Source organism: Colletotrichum siamense (assembly GCF_013390195.1).
Source record: "Colletotrichum siamense strain Cg363 chromosome Unknown KSG_Cg363_contig01, whole genome shotgun sequence".
In the NCBI taxonomy this organism is placed as follows: domain Eukaryota; kingdom Fungi; phylum Ascomycota; class Sordariomycetes; order Glomerellales; family Glomerellaceae; genus Colletotrichum; species Colletotrichum siamense.
The window spans coordinates 2136917-2151175 of NW_023501014.1; the positions used below are offsets into that span (position 1 = coordinate 2136917).

At 53.9% G+C, this 14259-nt stretch overlaps 3 protein-coding genes across 3 annotated transcripts; 1 reads left to right on the forward strand and 2 right to left on the reverse strand.

The window, feature by feature from the left end:
• Nucleotides 1–1753: 1753 nt before the first annotated feature.
• CGCS363_v000526 (Histidine--tRNA ligase) lies at nt 1754–3793 on the reverse strand (the record flags this gene model as incomplete). The annotated part of the gene is made up of 6 exons (XM_036632375.1): nt 1754–2353; nt 2407–2461; nt 2519–3211; nt 3268–3425; nt 3545–3669; nt 3742–3793. 6 exons carry the CDS (start codon nt 3791–3793, stop codon nt 1754–1756), a joined length of 1683 nt encoding a protein of 560 aa, XP_036500972.1.
• Nucleotides 3794–6145: 2352 nt separating this feature from the next.
• BEA3-1 (ABC transporter BEA3) lies at nt 6146–10472 on the forward strand (the record flags this gene model as incomplete). The annotated part of the gene is made up of 7 exons (XM_036632376.1): nt 6146–6410; nt 6466–6739; nt 6818–7199; nt 7249–7343; nt 7399–8119; nt 8180–10393; nt 10446–10472. 7 exons carry the CDS (start codon nt 6146–6148, stop codon nt 10470–10472), a joined length of 3978 nt encoding a protein of 1325 aa, XP_036500971.1.
• Nucleotides 10473–10810: 338 nt separating this feature from the next.
• On the reverse strand, nt 10811–12025 carry serhl (Serine hydrolase-like protein; the record flags this gene model as incomplete). Its single annotated transcript, XM_036632377.1, has 2 exons — nt 10811–11734; nt 11789–12025. The coding sequence occupies 2 exons, from the start codon at nt 12023–12025 to the stop codon at nt 10811–10813; spliced, it is 1161 nt and encodes a 386-aa protein (XP_036500978.1).
• Between the last annotated feature and the right edge of the window lie 2234 nt (nt 12026–14259).

The following is a 14259-nucleotide window of genomic DNA, read 5'->3' on the forward strand; positions in this document are numbered from 1 at the left end:
GCTTCGTCGCATCGCGACCCCATTGGATTGGGGACTTGGGAGACTAGCGGCTCCTTGGTGCGACGACCAGAGCGTCGTCCCAGTGCCCGCCCCTCGTGTGCCTGACAATCCCGCCATTACGTTCGGAGCTAGACAGCTTGGGCTTGATGATGTGAGAGGGAAATAGGGGACTTGTGTTGGTTGGTTCGGGGTTGGCGTGCTTTTGCTTGCACCATTGTCTCTCGTCGTTGTTACCGTTCCCTCCTTCCCTCCCCCCACGTGGTGGTCAAAGAAACTACAAACGCCACTGTTGACATGATGTGACGGTGGTTAGACCAGGGTGCCGACAGCGACGGGCTTGAACCGTCGGACTATCCCCCCTTCCCTGTGCCGTCTTAGGTGCGTGCCATCCGACGCGTTGACGTGAACTTGTCCGAGAGCATCGACGTTTTTCCCCTCGCAAGCTGGACCCCAGTGCGGCATAGAGGCAGCTCCCTGATCGAGGCAAGTCCTTCTTCAAAGGTTGGGCGATCTTCGCGGATCTTTCTGGACGATTCACCTGAAGATGCTAAATGCTAGTCGCGGCCAAATAGAAAAGCTTGATAAGAGATGGGCCCTCGCGGTTTCTTCTTTACCTGGGTTGGTGTGCATGTGCTTGTTGATTATCGGCGACCTCGACGCTGTGCCTTTGCAACACCAACAAGGAACGAGAGAGTAAAGTCGAAACAGCGTTCCCACCCCGGACCGGAGCCGCGGGGTGGAACTGTCCATGAGGGCGTAACGCTCCCAAGTCCGGAGCCGGTGGGTGGGTGAGTGTGTGTTTCGCAAGGCGATTTGTCCCGGACCCCCGTTCGATGTTACCGTGGGGTATTTCGTCGCTAGATGAGTTTCGCTAATGTTCTGGCCAGCATGGTGCGTATGAGGATGCATCGGACTGCCATGCTAGAGTGGGAGAACGGTCTCGTGCATGCAAGCGAGCTTCAAGTTGGCTGCCGATGTTTTCTGTTAGTTGAGAGTATGTAGAGATAGGCCCCCTGAGTATTGAAATCCTACCTTGATCAGTGACCGGGTGAGCAACGAGATGTGCGTCCCAAAGGTGGCCTAGTCGACGGAGACTATTTGATATCTGCATTTGCTTGATCTGGGCGGAAGTTGTTCGAGGGATAGAATGAGACCGCCTAATGTTCCAATGTCCGCGCGGTTGTACTTCCTGTGAACTGTATAACTCTGATTGATGACGACAATATTGGATATAATAATAGTAAAGACGAAGAAGACGAAGAGGACGAAGAAGACGAAGAGGACGAAGAAGACGAAGAGGACGAAGAAGACGGCGAGGCAGAGTCTATTGCTACAGGAAAAGTAGTCGCTCTAGTACATGGAAAGTAGACCATCTCCCGAGAATAACACCGGAATCAGCAACATCTTCCGTGTTCACTCCGTTCTGGGAAGCGATGGACTGTAGTTCAAGATCAGAAGCAACGGCTGTTGCAATACAAACGCTCCAGGCGATGGGTCGGAAATGTTCCAGTGAGCGAGTTTTGTTGGCATTGGCAGTTCCTTTCCCGAGAGATAACTCCTGCTAATCGAAGGGGTGGTCGGTCTCACCTGTGTTGTTACCCTTTTCTAGGAAGGCCAGGACTGGCTCATCCACTACGCAAATATTGGAAGCACAAGACATGTAGTGTACCGGAAGACGGGAGTTCTGACGATGCCAGTCATCGAAGAGATTTCTATCTTATTTTACTTGCTAACTCGCTGATAATGCCATCGTTTATGCGCTTGGTGCGGGCTTCTCTTCCGTTGATTCCACCTCTGCGGGCTTCGCCTCCTCGGGCTTTGCTTCCTCTGTGACAGCTTCGGCCGGCTTCTCGACAGTAGTGCCAACCTCAGATGCCGAAGCGCTCTTGACAGCCTCACCCTTGAGTCCTCCAACGACTCTCAGACCCTCAGCTCCTCGGGCGAGGTTGTCCAACTCACGCTTCCTCTGCAGGCGCTTCTGCACCTCGGGAACGAGCGCCGCCATGTCGACGAGCTCGCCATCCTTCTGGGGGTGGCCCTCAGGGAGACCCAACTCCTTGATCTTGACAACACCCTTCTGAACCTCCTCATCTCCGAGGATGACGGCGAACGGCGTCGCGTTGGCCTCGGCAGCCTTGAACTGGTTGGGCAACTTCGGCTTAACCTTGTAAAGGAACTCGGCCTTGATGCCAGCATCCCACAACTTGGAGCAAACTTCGAGGCGCTCCTTAATCAGACCGGCCTTGGAACCCAGAGACATGACGAAGACGTCCACGGTGCTTTGGGGGGCCTCGCTTTCGGCCTGCATGCGGGCCTTGGTAATGCTAAAGATTCTCTCGATGCCGAAGGAAACCTAGAACAATGTCAGTGATCATGCAGTGTGCTTCTAGAACAAGACGTGCTTACTCCGACGCACGGAATCTGGGTCTTTCCGGAGAACATGCCCACGAGGTTGTCATAGCTGTCGAGCCGTTAGCTGCATGCTGCAAGATGCAAAGGAGAACCTTGAAAAACGTACCGACCGCCGGCAGCAACACTGCCAACACCGACGCTGGGATCATCTGAGCGATCTTCATCGTCCTTATCCTTGCTCTTGCTCTTCTTCTTGGACTTGACTGTTGTGTCGTCCGCGCCAGGCGTGGCGGCGGGCGCAGACCCTTCTGTGACGACCTCGTAGATGACACCTGTGTAGTAGTCAAGACCACGAGCCAGAGAGAGATCGAATGACACTCTGTCCAGAGCACCGAAAGCCTCGAGGTAGTTGAAGAGCATCTCCAAGTCGGACATGCCGGCCTTCATGGAGGCATTCGCAGACAGCTTGTCGTCGCGCTGCAGTTTCCTGAGCAGATCCTGCTTGCCCTTGAGGACAACCCACTCGCCAATCTTGTCGGCGACTTCTCCGTCGAGACCCTTCTCTTCAGTCATCTCCTTGCGCACGTCCGCCCAAGGCAGCTTGTCGAGCTTGTCGACGGCAGAAGATATCGTCCTGATCTTGTCCTCGGGAACACCGCAGACCTCGAAAATACCGTCAAGGATCTTGCGGTGGTTGAGCTTGATGGTGTAGTTTCCGTTCCAACCAAGGCCCTCAAAGACTTCGACGACAATGCGAATAATCTCGGCGTCGGGGAGCATCGAATCGTAGGTGCCAGCAATATCGAAATCGCACTGGTAGAATTCGCGCATGCGGCCCTTGTTCATGGCGGGCTGATCACTATTATGGGTTAGCCTGTTGCTAATAGAATAGATCATAGCCTGGGTTGTTCGTACCGACGGTAGACCTTCGAGATGTGGTAGCGCTTGACACTCTGGATGTCCTTGTTCATGGCGAGCCATCGTGCGAAGGGAACGGTCAAATCGTATCGCAGGGAGGTAATCTCGCCACCTTGGTCGGCCAGGTCGTAGATGAGCTTCGAGTCTTCACCGTACTATGGAGAGATTTTGTTTAGTATCAAGATCGTCCCCGGGTGTTCGGAGGAAGTGGATCGCGGGGTTCGCATATACCCTCCGTGGTGGGGGAGGGGAGTATGTGAAGGTTGGGTCGTACCTTGCCTGAAAGAATCTCCTTCAACTCGAAAACAGGGGTATCAAGCTCCATTCCACCGTGCTTTTGGAAGACATCTTTCAATTGCGAGAAGATCTTCTCGCGAATGATCATGTCCTTGCCGAACCCTTGAATCAACACAAAATATTAGTCCGGGTCGTATGATTGGCGGCGCGAAGACGACAGCGGTATCGACTAACAATCCTTGGTGCCCTTCGGGGTCTTGAGCTCAAACTTTGATTTGGGCGCCATGTCGGGCAATTGGTGGTCGTCGTTTTGGTAAACAGGGACGGACGAGGAAAAGTCGCGACGAATGGGGCGGCCCGCGGGCAAAAGAGGGGTTGAAAACGGGCTTTTAGAAAGAAGAGTCAGTCGGCGGACCGGTCTGGCAGACCTCGAGAAAATTTGCAGCTGGATCTTCATTCACCTGGCTTTCTCGAGCGTTGCGCAAAAGGGGAACCGTCTTAAAGGGAAAGCGGCCCAGGAATCGTGTTGGTGACTCAATCGCAAGTTTTGGAGGGGCCGAATGACTTGCGACGAGTTTTGGGGGGGTTTGTGAGGTCAAAAATGCATGCAAGGCTGCAGTGGACTGGGATATGCCCACTTGTGGGTTGCCCAATGATGTGTCCTGCAAGTGATGACAGATCCCTGTCAATCTGATAAGGCTGCAAGTAATCGGACATTCTTCGGCAGGTGCCATGGTGGGGTGATTCTTCGTCTGAACAGACCGCAGGAGCTGTTCATCAAGTGCTACGGTAAAGGGTGTCTTGCGGTACGTTTGGGACGGTGCGGAACCGCTGCTCTCATTCGTCGCAGTGTTATTCTAAACTTGTACATGTGAATTGCCACTTTGTTCGTGGTGGAACCCATAGTGAACCCTACGGCAACGAGACATCGTCGAGATAAGAGAGAACCTCAATCAAATGGCAAATTTGAATTCCATCGACAGCGATGAGATGTACGACGATGTCCAGTTCGTAGATCATCGACTTAAGAAAGCTACAACCGCATGTTGTAGTTGTTAAGGTTCAGCCCTGAACTCTCTAGTCCTACAGTGAGTCCTACTAGGACTACTACAGTGGGTGGTCTCGTTACGAGTATTCGGGTGTGCCCACATTTGGCCGTTTCTTGTCGGGATCAGTCGGTGTTCTTGAGCAGTCCGAACCCGACATGGGAAGAACACCACGCGGTAAGATGGGGAACCGGACAGATTTAGCGGGGCCGCGTCTCGGTGTCTACCTATGGGGTTCGGGGTCAGATTGGCGCCTCCCGAGCGGCTGGAATCGGAGTCCTTCAGTCGTCAGAGTCTGCGCAACAATAAGACACATTTCATGCCAACACTGGACGCCCAGCAGGCAGATCAGGCAGCAGCAGTCAAATTCGTCACAAACCACGTGCAAGCTGATCCAAGGTGATCGAGCACCGCCGGCGGAGATGAGTCACTGAGGCACCAATTGTACGTGGTGTTATTCGATGACATGTGGCCACTTCAGCGTCCTTACGTTGATTGCGGAAGAGGAACTGAGGTGCATGGCCATGAAGCATGGAGTGCGCACGGCCCGTAAAACTAGCAACATGTTTTACGACGCTAAGGTGGATTTACGACGCTAAGCAGCTGCGAGACATGAGGCTTGTCTTCATCCCAGGTAAACAAAGTAAGTCTGCACCTGCCTGGAGCACTAGCGACATGAATTGTTGCAGTGAGATTCATCGCCGCTGGAAGTGGTGTGTTGAAAGCGCTGAACACAGGCTGAAATGACGCCGTCCTGAGGTTTGGTCGTAAGCCTGATTGCAGCCTTCAGACCGACTATTCGCATGATTGGTCTTGTAGATGCAAAGTCCGCGAGGCGTCTTCTTCGTAGATCTGGAATCTGGTGAAGTCCGCTGCTCCGCTGCCCATGCCATGATGCAAACCTGGTGGGAGGCATGTAACGCTTTCATCCACGCGAGAAAGTCCCTTCGTTGCGGAGGACGAAGGAGACTCCAATTAAACTCGGGCGAACCCCTAGCGCGAGGGCAGTCGGTGGCGCGTGCACCGCCCGTCCGTCCATTTGGGCCATTCCTGGACGGGTCAAATATGGGTCCGGCTGACTTCCAGGATCACTCCACTACCGTTGGCCCCCGGCCGGCATCCCTACAGCGTTGCCATTTCAAGGCATCCTGATTGGCCTTAACCGCTTCGGGATGTTTTACGAGACGTGCAGTTTTACGAGTTACTGCGGGAGACTGAGAATGAGAAGGAACGAATAATACCTGTAATGGACTCGTGGCAGCCAAGCCTGGTCGTCAAAAATCGAACTTGAGTTCCGCGAAGTTGTAGTGTCATCTTTTCCCTACGACGTCTTGTTCTTGTTGTTTTTAATACTCAGTGTCCTCCCCTCGACCATCCTCGCATCCCAGGTCGCGGCTCCTTCTCCCTTTACGCTCTTTGACCCTACCGGCCAATTGCTTTACGCGTATAGCTCCTTTACACCCAATCAGCGAATTCTTTCCTTCTTTCACCTTTCAACCATCGGCATACCGATCCTGGCTCTCTCCTTCCAATCGACTTTTTCTTCGTCGGAGAACATGTCACTTTGAATTGCCCGACGGAATTAACCTATCATGGAAGCTATCAACAAGGATACCGCCCAGCCGGACGGTATTCCGCCCGTGGTAGCCGTCGTGGACGAAAAGAAGGCTGTCGACCAGTCTGTTAAGAGTAACGATGCGGAACCAACACCCGAACCCAAGGTCAGACCTGAGAGAGAACCTACTTTCAAGGACTACGCCCGCGTCTTTACATACGCCACGAAATGGGACATCTTGGCGTACATCGTCGGCGGCCTGGCTTCCATCGCCGCCGGAATCACGCTGCCTCTGATGAATAGTAAGATGTGCTTTCACCAACATACTTTCGTCCTGGTCTCTAACACAGCACACAGTCATCTTTGGACAGCTTGTAAACGACTTCAATGCATTTTCAGCAGAAAACGAGGCCGCACGGAACGACTTCAGGAAGACCGCAGACCGCCAGGCGCTGTACTTATTCATTCTCTTCCTCGCCCGTTTCGCTCTCAACTATACCAACAAGTTCGCCTTTCGAATGATAGGAATCCGGTTGTCGTCTGCAATCCGCCTCCACTACCTGCAACGACTATTTGGCCAAACAATCCACGTCCTTGATTCAATGCCACCAGGCATGGCATCGAGCACCATGTTAGTGAGCCCGAGTCCTCTGGGTAGCGGGGTGCCGCCCCCGGAAAAGGGAGAGCCAAGCTAACATAACCTCCATAGCACGTCCACTGCAAACACTCTTCAGATTGGCATCTCCGAAAAGCTTGGAGTCTTCCTCGAATTCAACGGAACCATCATCGCGGCCATCGTTATCGCATTTACCTATAATTGGGCTTTGACCCTGGTCACCGCCTCTTGCATCTTGTTCATTCTGGTCGTTCTGGCAGCCCTTTTGCCTTTCATCATCAAGGGTCACTCTGAAATGACCAAGGCAGAAGGCAAGGCATCTGCTGTTGCCAGTGAGGCGTTTTCCAGTATTCGAATGGTCACCGCATGCGGAGCGGAGGATCGTATTGCTGCCCGTTACGCAGTTTTTGTCGAGCAAGCGAAACGCAAGGGCCAATTTACAGCCCCTTTGCTAGCCCTCCAGTTTGGGCTTATTGTGCGTCATCTTCTTGCGTACAAGTTGATTGAATGCTGACTCTATCTAGTTCTTTGCCTTGTTCTCCGCGTTTGGCCTGGCATTCTGGTACGGCACTCATTCTTGGGTTGACGGCCGAGTCGATGGAGTAGGCGAAGTCATCATGTAAGTGCAGGTTCTCAGAAGACGACCAGTCGCCACGTGCTAACCTTCAATGTAGTGTGCTCATGTCCGTCATGCTTGTGGTCATGTCTCTCGAGCGAATCAGCACCCCGTTGCTTGCTATCGGCAAGGCAATGGTAGCTGCATGCGAGTTCCTCACTGTCATCGATGCTCCCGCCCCCACCACGGGGAAATTGAAAGAACCTCAAGTATCGGCCAACGACAACATTGTCTTTGAAGATGTCACCTTCGCATACCCGAGCAGACCCCACGTCAAGGTTCTTGATAGTCTGAATCTGACAATCGAGTCCGGCAAGGTGACAGCTATTGTTGGACCTTCTGGATCGGGCAAGAGCACCATCGTGGGCCTTATCGAGCGATGGTACACGTTGCAGGATCAATATGTCATCGCCAAGACGATCGAGAAAGACAAGAAAAAGGAGGCCGAGAAGAAGAAGAACAAGAAGAAGGGCAAGGAAGAGTCGGACGATGAAGAGAGCAAGCCCGAGCCGGAGGAGACCGGTCCTCACGTTGAGCTCGCCGGTTCAATCTCGACATCCGGACACGCTCTTGACGATATTGATGTCAAGTGGTGGCGTTCGCAGATCGGCTTGGTCCAGCAGGAACCATTCCTGTTCAATGACACCATTTTCAACAACGTCGCCTATGGACTTATTGGCTCTCAGTGGGAACACGAAACCGAGGACAAGAAGCGAGAACTCGTCAAGGAAGCTTGCCAGGAGTCCTTTGCCGACGAATTCATCGATCGTCTGCCAGATGTGAGTGCTTCTTCCTATCTGAACTCCTTTCGACGGCCCAACATACTGACTTTAATCCAGGGATACGACACCCAAGTCGGCGACAGTGGCGCAAAATTGTCCGGCGGCCAGCGTCAGCGCATCGCCATTGCCCGAAGCATCGTCAGAAAACCGAAAATTGTCATTCTGGACGAAGCCACCAGCGCCATCGACGTCCGAAGCGAGAGAATCGTCCAAGCTGCCCTCAATAAGATATCCCAGAATCGTACAACCATCACGATTGCCCACCGTCTGTCTACCATTAAGCAGGCCGATCGGATCGTGGTCCTCAAGAAAGGAAAAGTTGTTGAACAAGGCACACACGAAAGTCTTTTGGAAAACGACGAAGGCGTATACTATGGTCTTGTGCACGCTCAGCAACTTTCGCTCGGTGACCAAACGGAAGACAGCGACTCAGACAACAAGGAAGAGGACTTGGGAGCAATCCTAGACCGCGAAAAGAGCGCTGCGCGATCCGAGGCAGACAGCACACGACAGAAGACGCAGGTTGTCAACCGCAACCTGTTCCAGAGCTTTGGCAGACTACTCTATGAGCAGAGAAGTCGTTGGCTCCTCTGTATTCTGACCGTGGTTTTCGCGGGTTGTGCTGCAGCTGGCACTCCGTTGCAGGCATGGCTTTTCGCCAAAGTCATCGTCGTCTTCAATCCGGATAACGGCCCTGATAAGATTCGCAGCGACAGCAACTTTTGGTCACTCATGTGGGTTATTTTGGCGATCGGAGTTGGTCTGTCGTACTTCTTCATGGGCTTCGTCGCGACCCATTTGGCTCATTTCATTTGTGCCACATATCGACAGCAGTATTTTGAGGCGATCCTGTTCCAACGGACATCTTTCTACGACGAAGAGGAGAACGCACACGGCAGCTTGACAGCTCGAGTCGCTGGGGATCCAAAGCAGCTCGAAGAGCTTTTGGGTCTCAACATGGCGATGGTATACGTGGCAATCTTGAACATTGTCGGAGCCATCAGCATTGCGTTTGCTTTTGGTTGGAAACTGGCCCTGGTGGCTCTATGCGTTACCATGCCGATTGGATTAACGGGAGGCTACTTTCGGTTCAAGTACGAGATTGAGTTCGACAAGATGAATGCCGCTGTTTTCGCGGAGAGTTCCAAGTTTGCCTCAGAATCCATTGGGGCATTCAGAACTGTTTCTGCCCTGACTTTGGAGGGCGTCACATGTACTCGCTACGAGAAGCTCCTCAAGGATCATGTCAGCCACGCTTTCCGAAAAGCGAGGTGGACCAGTGCTGTCTTCGGCTTCTCGGATTCGATTTCGATGGCTTGCCAAGCTCTCATCTTCTGGTATGGCAGCCGCTTGTTGGCCTCCGGCGAGTACAGCCCGCAGAACTTCTTCGTCTGCTTCATGGCTGTGATCCAAGGAGCTGAAGCTGCCGGTCAAGGTCTCAGCTTCGGACCCAACGCGGCGCAAGTCACTGGGGCATCCAACCGCATCATCAACATGCGTGACTCGAGGAACAAGGACATTATTCCAGTGACTGAGCAGATCCCGGATACGGAAGGCGGCGTCCGAATCGAGTTGCAGAATGTTCACTTCAAGTACCCGACGCGAAATGTGTCGGTTTTCAAGGGACTCAACTTGACTATTGAGAAGGGGCAGTTTGCTGCGCTTGTTGGTGCCTCTGGATGTGGCAAGACGAGTATCATCTCTCTCATGGAACGCTTCTACGACGTCGAAAAGGGCGCCATTCTGTGCAACGGCAAAGACATCAAGGATATCAATGTCTATGAGTACCGCAAGAACCTGTCATTGGTTGCCCAGGAGCCGACACTTTTCCAGGGAACAATCAGAGAGAACATCCTGCTAGGCGTGGATGAGAACTCCGTCACCGATGAGCGTTTACATCAGGTCTGCCGCGATGCTTCAATCCACGAGTTCATCGTATCCCTCCCAGAGGGTTACAACACGAACATCGGCAGTAAGGGTGTTTCACTCTCCGGTGGCCAGAAGCAACGTGTCGCCATTGCCCGCGCACTGATCAGGAACCCGAACATCCTCCTTCTCGATGAAGCAACCAGCTCTCTGGACTCCGAGAGCGAAAAGAGTGTCCAAGCTGCGTTTGAACGGGCTGGAAAAGGACGTACCATGGTCGTTGTCGCACATCGCCTGGCGACTGTTCAAAACGCGGACATCATCTTCGTGCTTGGGGAGGGAAGACTGCTGGAGAAGGGCAGCCATTCGGAGCTGTTGAAGAAGAAGGGTGTTTACTGGCACATGGTAAGTTTATTATTCTCGAACCATCCAAGATTTGTACTGACAAAATGCATAGTGTCACAGCCAGGCGCTCGATCGCTAGAGTTGCAAAACTGTCCACTCGGCGGATGGATGGTGGGCGTTTGCGTGTTTGAGTATTTGATGTCAGGACAGAATACCCCTCGCTTCTCATGTAGACACCCGTTGTACTTTTCAAAAACCTCACACAATAGATCAAGATCAACAAATAATATGCGGCAGGGTTGCAATGAAACAGACTGCCACTAGTACTGTTACTAATTCCGATTCGTGAATAATATCTATCGAGTGCCGCCGCTTGAAGGAAATGCAACGTCAACAAATCCGCAGCCAAACAGCCGCCACAAAATTGCACCCCGTGTCTATCGTGTGCTTCATGCCTCTAGTTGGGTATCGTTGATTCTACGGCTGCACCTTCATACCCCAGAACTCATCTAGCTCGCGCATGATCAAATCCTTCTTGGTCATAACAAAATCGTGCCCGCCAGGGAGGACCTTCCAGTGCACATTCTCCTCGCCGCCCAGCAGCGGCAGCCCGTCCTCGGTGTAATGCTCCGCGAAGATGACCTCGTCCGCCCGGCCGATCAAGACGGCCGTGGTGCCCTTCTTCCTCCTCCCCAGGGCGCGCCACGTGTCGTGCAGGTCCGTCAGGATGCCGTGCTTGACGCAGCTCATGAACGCGGGGACCATGCCGCGGTGGTTCACGACCATCCAGGAGATGTACTGGCGCACGACCTGCTCGACGGGGAGATCGCCGCCGTCAGGAGAGGACGCCTCGGCGGCGGCGACGTCGACGAGCTTCTCCGCCGGGTCGTCCTCGTCCTCCACAACGTTGGACCGCTTCGGGGCCAGGGGCTTCTTCAGCCTGCTCTCCGTGATCGAGGCGAGGATCCGGTCGGGGATGATGCCCGACTGGAACGTGAGCCGCGCCAGGTGTCCGAAGTTGGCCGCGCGGATGATGCCGGCCGGCGCGAGTAGGACGAGGCTCTCGACCATGTCAGGGAAGGCGGCCGTGAAGGCTGCGGCGACGGCGCCGCCGAGGGAGTAGCCGATGACTCTGATGGAGTTCTGGCCGGACCAGGCCAGCGGGGAGGAGGCGAGGGCGAGGAGGACCTGGGTGGTGTACAGACGGGTGTCGTGGGGGAGGTCGCCAACGCCGTCGGAGAAGCCGCGGCCGAAGAGGTCGAAGAGCATCACGCGGCAGCCGCGGGCGACGAGGGCGTGGGCGATGAGGCCGAGGGTCATACAGGATGTGCTGATGCCGTGGATGAGGATGACTTTGGGGCCGGTGGTTGAGCCCCATTCATACACACGCATGCAGCCGTACTTGGGGGGTCGTTAGTCTTCTTATCGTCGCGGAGATAGCAGAGAGGTACTTACCGGCGTCTCGACATCGCGGGCACCCGGGAAGTGATCGGGGCGATAGTGAAGTCTCTTGATCTCCTCGCTCGTGAGCTCCGGGATCTTGGTCTTGAGAGGGCTGGGAATCGAGGAGCTCCATTTCACGTAGAGGCCCAGGCGGGCGAGGGAGAGGAGGGAGATGGTTGCGACGACCGTCGTGGCGACGACGGCCATCGTGCGAGGCTCGACGGGCGAGCTGAGGAGGATGCGGTCCATGGCGAACGTGTATTCTCTCCTTCTTCTTGGCAGCAGTTACTTCTCGTTGATGAAGATGCGAGATATGTTCACGATCGAGCTGCTCCGGATGACTCGGGCCGGGACGGAGGAAAGTGGGACGTGAACGTCGAAGGCTCGGAGGCAGTTTGCACCCTTATCGCGAACCTCCGCAAATTTCCTCCCTTGGGTCGTGAATCGTTACACACGCGCAGCGCAAGGCAGCATACGCAGCACATTCACGTGTAAGCTGCCGACCAGGTGAATGCGAACGCTGCGAAACCAGCGGATGACGTTCTCCTCGGAGCCGCGTTGGTTCGTGTCCAACGACGGCATCAGCGGGCCTCTGGGTGGTGCGACCGCCCAATGAAGGAGCTGGACATCTTGGAGGGTCCCTTCACTTTCAGGCAGGCACCGATATCCCTATCAGATGCCCCACGTGGCGGCGACTGGTGGATCGGCCTCTCCCGGTCAAAAGTGGAGCACACTGCAGGACAAATACCGGGTGACAGGTAACGAACGGGTTCGGCAGGAACTGCCTGCCTTTGGGACGAACTTTTGTCTGTTTAAACTTTCAAGTATCCGGCCCCCAAGCTGCAACCTCAGATCGCGATGGCTTCACTTTGTGATTCTGAGATGGGCTTGTTCGGTTTGATCCGCCCGCGTGAAAGCTTCCCCGTTCAGTCCGTGCTGGTTGATGTCGCATTTGGCCGGATCAAATACAGGTGTTCCAGAGAAGATGAGATGACTGCGCATGAGACCGCCTATTTTCCTATGCTTTGTTGGCTACTTTTTCTGGGGCTATTATCTACCTTACCGTCGTCGTCGCCGTCGTCGCCGTCGTCGTCGTCGTTTCCATCGTTGTCGCTTCTATTATTTTTCACTTCTATTATCGTCATTTTTATCGTCGTCGTCGTCCTCATCCTTGCTACTATTGTCTCCGACAGGAATCATTCAGTACGCAGGCACAGGAAAATTAGGCGGTCTCCTGCGCATTTTCGTTGGTTTCGACTGGCCATGTGAGCAGCAAACCACAACGCAGGCCTGACCACAATGCATTGGATTGACGGCCGGATTTACCGGAAACCACGGAAAATTCATCGCAGAGTACGTCGGATGTCACGGCTCTCTTAGCCTTTGACAACCCTAACCCTGAGCAATTGATGTAAGTGTGTCCGGACTGCCCGTGATTACTTTGCTGGATCCTCCCACCGGCACGAGCGACGCCATGGAGTCTCAAATTTCGTTCCTTGGTCGTAACAGCATCGGAACAACTTCCGACTACCATCTTTTCGAATCTCGGGGCATGCTCCGCGTTCCAAGGCACGATGCATCTGCGCGGGCGTACCGTGTACGGCTGCCGGCACCGTTGTCAGTGGACACCTTTGATATCATGGTTGTTAGGATCTGTCCCCTTGGCGATGGCGGCTAAAATCCTGTCCCTTTCACCTTCCTAGTTCCCTGACCATACCATCATGTGAAAGAAACTGGGCGAGGCGAAGCACACGTGCAGCCCCGAAATTTGGACAATGGGTCCGATTCAGTCGAGACGACATAGGGTCTTGGCTCTGAATCAGTTGTAGTAGTCGTCTGTAGATTTTTTAGCACCACCGGCTCCCACTCACTGACACCACAAAGTTTGGGGGCGCCTTGGATGATCCGGAAAAATAAAACTCACATAGATTATCCCGGCGCGAATCATGACACGCGACCCAAGAACAAGAACGGCGATCTTCCAGAACTCCATGGATTTTTTTTGGCCCGTCCTTGCGTCAGGGGTCTCAGGGGGTCCGGACAAGACGAACACATGCTGCATGAACAAAGATGATCAGCGCACATTTCCGACCTTCCAAGGCCGGAAGGACGATACCCGACCCGATCCCCCTATTCCTCTTTCCCACAGATCGCAGTCGGTCATCTGCGGGCATCAGATCTGTACTGCGGGCTGTAGATTTTTTTTCTTTCTGAATCTGTCATGATTGGAAAGTTTCTCCCGTGAAAAAAAAACTGGTTAGGAAAGTCTACGGTGGCCTTGGCAGTGGACACAATCTATGCGGACTTAATCATGTCCGCGGCCACCAATAGAGCATCGCGCGCGCGCGCAAGGACCGGCGGTAGATAGAATTAAGAATTGGCATCTGACATCACACCTAGAGAGTAGGGACAGAGCTGCAACCCCCTTTTTTTTTTCTCCGTTATCGTTAAGCTCACAGCCCTCTCCTCGAAACGGGAGGGGA